The 8,094-nt window shown below is 34.9% G+C and overlaps 2 protein-coding genes across 2 annotated transcripts; both read left to right on the top strand.

Moving 5' to 3' along the window:
- The first annotated feature begins 1,238 nt into the window (after positions 1-1,238).
- Positions 1,239-4,446, top strand: LOC120163982 (nuclear transport factor 2-like). The gene is made up of 10 exons (XM_039173764.1): positions 1,239-1,303; positions 1,486-1,536; positions 1,689-1,823; positions 2,211-2,517; positions 2,669-2,934; positions 3,084-3,267; positions 3,463-3,584; positions 3,661-3,726; positions 3,815-3,896; positions 4,172-4,446. The coding sequence occupies exons 1-10, from the start codon at positions 1,292-1,294 to the stop codon at positions 4,372-4,374; spliced, it is 1,428 nt and encodes a 475-aa protein (XP_039029695.1). The 5' UTR covers positions 1,239-1,291; the 3' UTR covers positions 4,375-4,446.
- A 1,204-nt stretch (positions 4,447-5,650) lies between these two features.
- On the top strand, positions 5,651-6,862 carry LOC120163997. The gene has a single exon (XM_039173773.1). The coding sequence runs from the start codon at positions 5,651-5,653 to the stop codon at positions 6,860-6,862; it is 1,212 nt and encodes a 403-aa protein (XP_039029704.1).
- Positions 6,863-8,094: the final 1,232 nt, after the last annotated feature.

The following is an 8,094-nucleotide window of genomic DNA, read 5'->3' as shown; positions in this document are numbered from 1 at the left end:
AGTAAATCTATTAAATTAAAAAATAAAATAAATTTAATCCTCCAATGGAATGATGACACATGCCTTTATTTTTAATTTATTAAAATAAGGACCAAATTGAAAGAATATATAAGTAACATGGACCGATGTGTAATTATACCAAAATGTTTTTAACTGCCACGTCACCTGTTTTGTTTACTGTTAATGGCGAGTGACTTGATTGAAGCATTTAGATAGTTAAGTGGTTTGTTTGATCAAATTGAAACATCAATGGTCAAAATGATTTTTGACCATAGTTGAGTGGTTACCCGAGTAGTTTACCCTTAGAATTATATACTCATCGACATGATACAATAATTATTATCAGTTTCAAATTTAGCATAATTTAAGGAATAAAAACAATCATAATTTTGAATTTAATATAAAAAGAACATTACGAATCTATTAGGGAGACCCTATAATGATTAAAAACACTTTTTATTTTTGTTTTTGGTATACTTAACTTTTATTTAGTGTAATTAGATACTTAACATTATATATATATATATTCAACTATGAGTTCATACTTTTATTTTTTAAGGTCATCTAGTTAAAGTGATATTTACTATTATAATACAAAAATTAGACCCAAAAAGTTATTTTACTTATTTAGTTATTGTAATATAAACATAAAATAATTAAAACTACATATGACAAATAAAAATTAAATATAAAATTTTTACATTTAAAACGACGTTCTAAAACGATTGAGTATTAGTTTAATTGACATTGTTATTATTGTTTTAGGTAGGAAGATGTGAATTCGATTATATCTAAGTATATAATATTCTTTAATTTATAGATGGTTAAAGATGAATCCATCAAGTGATCTTAGTAGTAGAAGAGAGTATTGTTTTTCTCAGAGGTCTCGAGTTTGAATAGATGTGTTTACATGGTATGTGTTCATTGTTAATGACTATGAAAAAATTTAAATCGATAATGACTAAATTAAGAAAATTTGTCAAGTTCATGTATCAAAAGTTACTTAACCCCAAGAAAGAAAACTGCAAAACGTGTGGAATAACAGTATCATACAGATAACAAACTGCGCGTGTTTGCAATATGGGCTGTGTTCAGTGATAAAGTTCATATTTTTTTTCCAAAAAGTTGTTCTTTTTGCTTTTAAGAGAGCCCACAAGTAATTCACAGTGACGGCTACCAAAATTTGGTAATATATATTACAATGTAAACCCCAAGAATCCCCAGTAGACAACTGAGCCAAAAATACAGCAAAGCACACCCAACACTGTAGAAAAAAGCTTCCCTCAAATCTATGTTTTTAAAGGTGATCACTTTTCTTCTCTGATTTCTTCATATCCTTGCTGTTTTTTCTGGGTTTTATTTGTCTTCTTCATGGTTGGATTATTCAAATGTGCGAGCTTTTCTCTTTTTAGTGGTGCAGATCTTGAGGCAGTGTTCGAATCTATATAAAAAAAGGGTTTATTTTTATATTTTTTGTGGTTTTAGGGGGTTTCAGCAATGTCATCTCCTTATCCCATTCTGGTTACTGCTACTCAGGTACATTAAAAACCCCTTTTTTCTTCATTGCCTTTTCTCTTTTGTTCTTTAAAAAATTGTGTTTTGTTGTTTTTTTGAAATTGTATGGTTGAAATGAAGATAAATAAAATCTGGGTTTTTGTTGCTGTTGCTCGTTATGTTGTTGTTTTTAGGTTGGAACATATTTTGTTGGGCAATATTATCAGGTACTTCAGCATCAGCCACACTTGGTGCACCAGTTTTATAGTGCTTCCAGTACCTTGGTTCGCCTCGATGGCAATAACAGGGATACCGTCACCGGATTGCTGGTATTTCTCTAGTTTATCGAGTTTGCGTCGCGAAGTCTTTATGAGAAAACTAAGCTACTTTGATGCCCTTCTGTTGCAATTTTTATGGAGTATGGTCATGTGGCATTATGAACTTACAAATCCTAATTGATACACTTATATGCAAGCTGTGATAGGGGATAGTGCTTTCATTCTTGTTCGGTGTTGTCTTCTTCGTGATATATGCGCTTAGCTATTTGAAATTCGTTTTTCGGTTCTCGATTGCGTACTTAAGCTTACTTTCATTGTTCATAACAACCAATTGTCATTCATGGTCTATTTCCCCATTTTAATGGCGGTTTTTATTGTTTATTTATGCATTGAATGAATGGAACTATATGCTTATTCTTTCCTGTTTTCATTTGGAAGCAAATTCATGCTCTTGTTATGTCGCTTAACATCACCGGGATTGAGATAAAGACGGCATGCTCCCTAGAATCGTGGAATGGAGGTGTTCTGGTGATGGTTTCCGGTGCGGTGCGAGTGAAGGATTTCAATTCCAGGAGGAAATTTGTGCAAACATTCTTCCTTGCACCGCAAGATAAAGGCTATTTTGTTCTAAATGATGTCTTTCACTACATTGAAGAGGAACAAATTCACCAACATCCTGCCGTCCTATTAGCCCAGCACAATCTTGATCTCAAACTCAATGCTTTCGTGACAAATCCCGAACCAGGTATTTCTCGTCTAGCTCATAATCTGAAATTTATGGTACCTCATCACTCAACCTGATATGAGTTTTGGTTCTGAAATTTATTGAAAACTTACATTTCTTTAAATGTACTTACCATCTTAGAGGAAGTACTGATCTGAAATTCTCGTCGTAGTTCCAAGCTATATGCTGGGAGGAGATATCCGCGGACAGGAACTTTTGGCTTCCGTCAATGCCAAAGAAAATGGTCTCATTGACAAGTATAGCTTCCCGGAGCAGCAACTACGACAAGCTGTGGAATCTGAAAGTATTGTGGAGAACAGTTGCGGGCATGAGTCCAACGGTTCACTTCTACATACGGTGAATACTGTCCTAGAGCATATGCCGCCTCCTGTTGAAGAACCTGTTGTGGAACCCCCAAAACAAACCTATGCCTCTATTGTATGTTCTACGTGTGGTGGTTAATTTCTTGTAATTCGTATGTTCATACACGAAATTTGTGTTTGTTGAGTTAGAATATTGCCTTCTTTTTGCGTTACTGATTTTGTTTTTTAATTTTTGTTTTGTGTGTGTGATTGTCTAAGTTACGGGTTGCTAAAGGACAACCTGCACCATCAGTTGTTTCTCAGGTTTCTGTTAACATGAAGACACCACCCGCTTCCGACTCGGATCATGATACTAATCACACTGCTCAGCAACCCGTTATCTCCTCTAATGCAGTTGAAGTGCCCAGCACTGATATCGTTGATGAAATTTCACCTGCAGAATATGAGGGTAAAAAAGCATATGTTTAATCGTTTTACTATAGGGGACGGTGGCGTGTATGAAATGTAAAGTCCGTCGAATCTCTACGAGATTTTGTTGCAAATCTCGAAACATTCCTCGTGTTTGCAACTTTAGAAAGGCACTTGTTGGCTAGAATTTTGAAGCTAAAATATATGTTGTTAACTTGCTGTTCATTTGTCTTAGGTGAAATAAAATCTGTTTATGTAAGGAACTTGCCTACCACTGTATCCAAGTCTGAAATTATGGAGGAATTCAAGAAGTTTGGTGAGATCAGTCCCGATGGAGTGGTGATCCGTATTCGCAAGGTTAACTTTCTATCTTCTTCGTCGGTCCGGTTATCGTATCTTGCTTTTAATGCTAAAATATTCCGTTTGTGTGCAGGACGTTGGCATCTGTTATGCATTTGTTGAATTTGAAGACATGGCTAGTGTTCATAACGCCGTCAAGGTCCGAATTTACTTCCAGGAAAAAAAATAAAACATTGGACTTTAATCTCGATAGATATTATATGCTAATTTAGTCAAGTCTTATGTAGGCTGGAAGTGCGGTGGTTGCCGGACAACAAGTGTACATCGAAGAGCGGAGACCGAACAGCTATATACCGTCTCGAGGAGGAAGTATGTATATCTTTCCCTTTTCTTTTAATGGATGTAATTCTTTCCTATCGGTACACGTTTTAGGCATCGTACAACCTCCGGTATAGCTTTCTAACAGGACCGGCAGTTGTGTCACCGGGTCAGCATCCGTGTGGTATACATACACACACATATCGTACAACCCCTGTATTGCCGTGAAAATAACCGATACGATTTGTTTCATAAATGACGAATGTGACATCAAGAACATCTGTTTTTGTACTCTTATCGAAGCCTCGTTAAAATGTTCCGGACAGGGAGAGGTAGAGGCCGAGGTGGCTATCCAATGGAAGCTTCAAGGGGGCGTTTCAGCAGTCGAAGTTACGGCAGGGGCAGTTCCTACGACGGGAACAACCAAGACTACACTCGATCACGAGGAAACGGATTTTACAGGCCGACTCCCCGTCAAGATCGAGCCCTGTCCGGGAATCAAGTATCTAGAAATGGACAAACTTCATAGATTCACAGCATCTTCTGCATCTTCTATTAAAGGATGAAAACTTCATACTTCAAATTTTGTTCTTTCAATATTTAATAGGCAAATATATTTGCAGTTTTGGGGCTCAGTTTTGCTCTTCTTGTACTTTGGCATGCCTTGAAACATTTTGGTCTATTTTCCAATATAGTATTGAAGGTTTGATCTTTTCTCTTTTTAGCCCCTATATTCGTCTCTTTTTGACTTTTTATTATTAATTGGAAGTATATTGTAAACTATTTAATATTGCGTTTTGTAGGAGTATTATTTATTTCTAAAATGTGTTTGGTTCAAGGAAAAATAATATTTTTTATCTATCCAAAAGAATATATTTTAAATTAATTCATTTTTTTATTAATTCCTTTAACAAAATATTATTAGCTAACATGATAAAAGGAATAAAATTTCAAGGGGTGAAATGAGAATTTTACTATAATATGTGGGTCAAAATAGGTATTGAATCTAATATTAATTATTCTTTTAGTAAATGATTTGTTAATAAGTTTTTTTTTACTAATATGAGATTATTTTAAAGTAGAATTTGTTCATTATCTTTATTAGTCATTTGATAACATATATCTTACACACGCAGTTAATTAGGAGATTAAAAACTTGAAAATATTCTCATCCTCGTAAAATTAATCATATTTTAACATAATTAATTTTTGGGTAAACTACATATTTAGTATTTAAATTATTAGTTTTGATCCGTTTCAATACCTAAATTTTTAATTTTTTCAAAATCATACGTAACATTTAGTTTTCATATCATTTTAGTACCAACCATTAAAAACCTAACGCTTTTAGTACCTAAACTATCAGTTTTGATTCATTTTAGTATCTAATCTTTTAATCTTTTCAAAATTTAATTTTAAATTTTGAACAAGGTACTAAAATGAAACAAAAACTAAACTTTAGGTGTGGTTTTAAAAAAATGAAAGTTTAAGTATTAAAATGGATCAAACTGATAGTTTAGGTACTAAACACATAATTTACCTCTAAATTATTCTCTCCAACGGTCCACATTTTAATTCAAGAAGCAACGGTTTCGTCTCTATCACCACAAATCTCGCACAATTTTCCCTATATTTTCTCGTTACCGATTCATTTTCCCCTGCCAGTTTTTGTCGTCGTAAATGGCTTACGACGGCAAAGGGCCGGCCTTTCATCATCAATAACGACCAAACGTCACCGTCAACATACAAAAACGGAACAGAAACATTAACTTACTAGGTTTTTGTCTTTCTTTTTAGACCAAGTTATGACTGTTTTGCCACCGCAATTCCACCTATTGGAACTCAATATCATCTCCGCCCAAGATTTGCAGCCGGTATGTCGTCGGAATATGCGAACCTACGCGGTGGCTTGGGTCCATTCGAAGCGGAAACTCTCAACTCGAATCGACACACAAGGCCACACCGATCCTACATGGAACGATAAGTTCGTTTTTCGGGTTGACGATGAGTTCCTCGACAGCGAGACCTCCACTTTAATGATTGAAATCTACGCCGTGCATTGGTTCCGCGACATCCATGTAGGGAGCGTTCGAGTCATTGTTAAGAATCTTATCCCGCCGGTTTCTCCTTCACGCGGCGGCCGCCAAGAACTCCCACTAGGGATGAGTTTCGTGGCGTTTCAGGTCTGGCGACCGTCGGGTCGTCCCCAAGGGATTTTGAACATCGGGGTGGCGTTGCTCGATAATTCGATGAGGAGCATGCCGTTGTATTTTCAGATCGGGTCGTCGGCGGTGGGTTACCGGCATTTGATGGGGGAAGAAGACGCGTTTCAAAGCTCTAATAATCTCAAGATCCTTTCGAGCACTAAAAGCAATGCCAATAACAATCACCTTTTGCTTCGTGACTCGATCAAACCCGAATTTCGACGAACGAAGAGCGATTCGAGTTCGATTTTAGGACCCAGGCCTAGACAATCGATGAAAGAATCGTCGATTGTCAATGGCGGGCCGATCGTTAATGATTTTGACCTATGGAAAAACAACTACAAAGTTAATTTAAGAGGAAATTCGTTGGTCAATTATGTGTTCGATAAAAGTAACGGGATAGAGATGAAATCAAGTTCGATTCTTAACGGTTCTAAAAAAAGGCCGAAAATTTGGACCGATTCCGAAATCGGTCCCTCGCCATCGGAAGTGGCCGCGGCGGTGGCGAGAAACATGAACCATAATAAAATGGGAGAGCTGGAGAGTTCGGTAGGTGAAGGGTGGAGTTTAGATGGAAGCATGGAAGGGCTCGATTCGAGACTAGAACGGTGGAGAACGGAGCTCCCGCCGGTTTATGACCGGAGTAATGAAATGTCGAGTTTACTTTCCGATGAGGTTCCGACGCCGACGAGTAAAAGGTCGAGGCATTCTAGAAAACGGGCTCACAAGAACAAGAAGGGATTGTTTTCATGTTTTGGCACCATTTGTGGATGTGAGATTTCCGTTACTTGTGGGCGTGGCCAAATTTGTTGAAAGTCGGATTAGTTATTCGATGAATTTGATTTGGTTAAAAATATAAATAATATTTTGATATATTTAAGTAAAAAATAATATATTTTAAATTAATTTAATCAAATTTTAGATAAATAATTTTTAATAATCTAAATCTTATATTTATGTAAAATTATAAATATATTTATCCCGTTTATTCGCAGCGAGAAAATATTTTATAAATAAATTTGTATTTTATCATGTTTTGTTTAAGATTTAAATATATAATTTTTATAATTTAAGAATTAAATGTATTATTGTAGATGAGATGACCCTATTGTGAGTTGTTCGAATTTGACTCGGCCAAAAGCTTGACTAATATTTAAATTGAATGGACTCGATTTGATTTGAGCTCGAACTCAACTCAAAATCTTAATGAGTCGAAACAAACTACTTGATACTCAATTCGAAAATTTCGCGAGCAACTCAAAAAGTAATATACTAAAATGTTAACTTTTAAATTAAATTATTAATAATATTAACATTTATATGTTTTTTCAAATGTAATATGAAACTTTCATGCACTTAAGGTTCAGGTTTGAACTTGAGTCGAGTTCGAGTTTTAGCTTCAATTGAAATAAGTATGAGAATGTTTCAAGTTCAAGTTATTCGGGCTCGAGTCGACCTTCGATTTTTGATTTCGAGTCAACCTTGAAAATTTTAAAGCTCACGAGCTTTCGAGTCGAGTCAAGCTTCAATTTCAGATTTTGAGTTTGATTCAAGTTTGATAATTTTAAGCTCACAAATTTTCTAGTTGAATTAAATTTAATTTTAATATTTTTGAGTCGAGTCAAACTCAATAATACTTGAACTTGACTCGGCTCACATTACTATTTTGATTTTAAAAAGAAAATACACTTATATATATATATATATATATATATATATATTATACTCAGAACTTTATGATTATGAGTATTTTATTAGGAGTTTAATATGTATCATTATTATATTTAATATTTATTAAATTAGTGATTTAATAATCATAGTAACTAAAATGCTTATTGAGTGAGTCAATTATGAGTTGGACAGTGCTCGACTCATGCTCGTTAAAGAAATTCATTGCTCGACATGTTGTTCGTTAAACTCGTTAAAGTTTTGCTCAACTCGTACTCGTTAAAAAAAATTTGTTGTTTGACTCGTTGCTCGTTAAGCTCGATGCTCGTTAAGCTCAATTCGAATTTAAGGTATCATTAGATAAGACCGCGAGGGAT

Source organism: Hibiscus syriacus, unplaced genomic scaffold (assembly GCF_006381635.1).
Source record: "Hibiscus syriacus cultivar Baekdansim isolate YM2019G1 unplaced genomic scaffold, ASM638163v2 tig00111504_pilon, whole genome shotgun sequence".
NCBI lineage: Eukaryota > Viridiplantae > Streptophyta > Magnoliopsida > Malvales > Malvaceae > Hibiscus > Hibiscus syriacus.
Note: the sequence above shows the minus strand (reverse complement) of the source record. Positions and strands in the feature narration are given on the sequence as shown.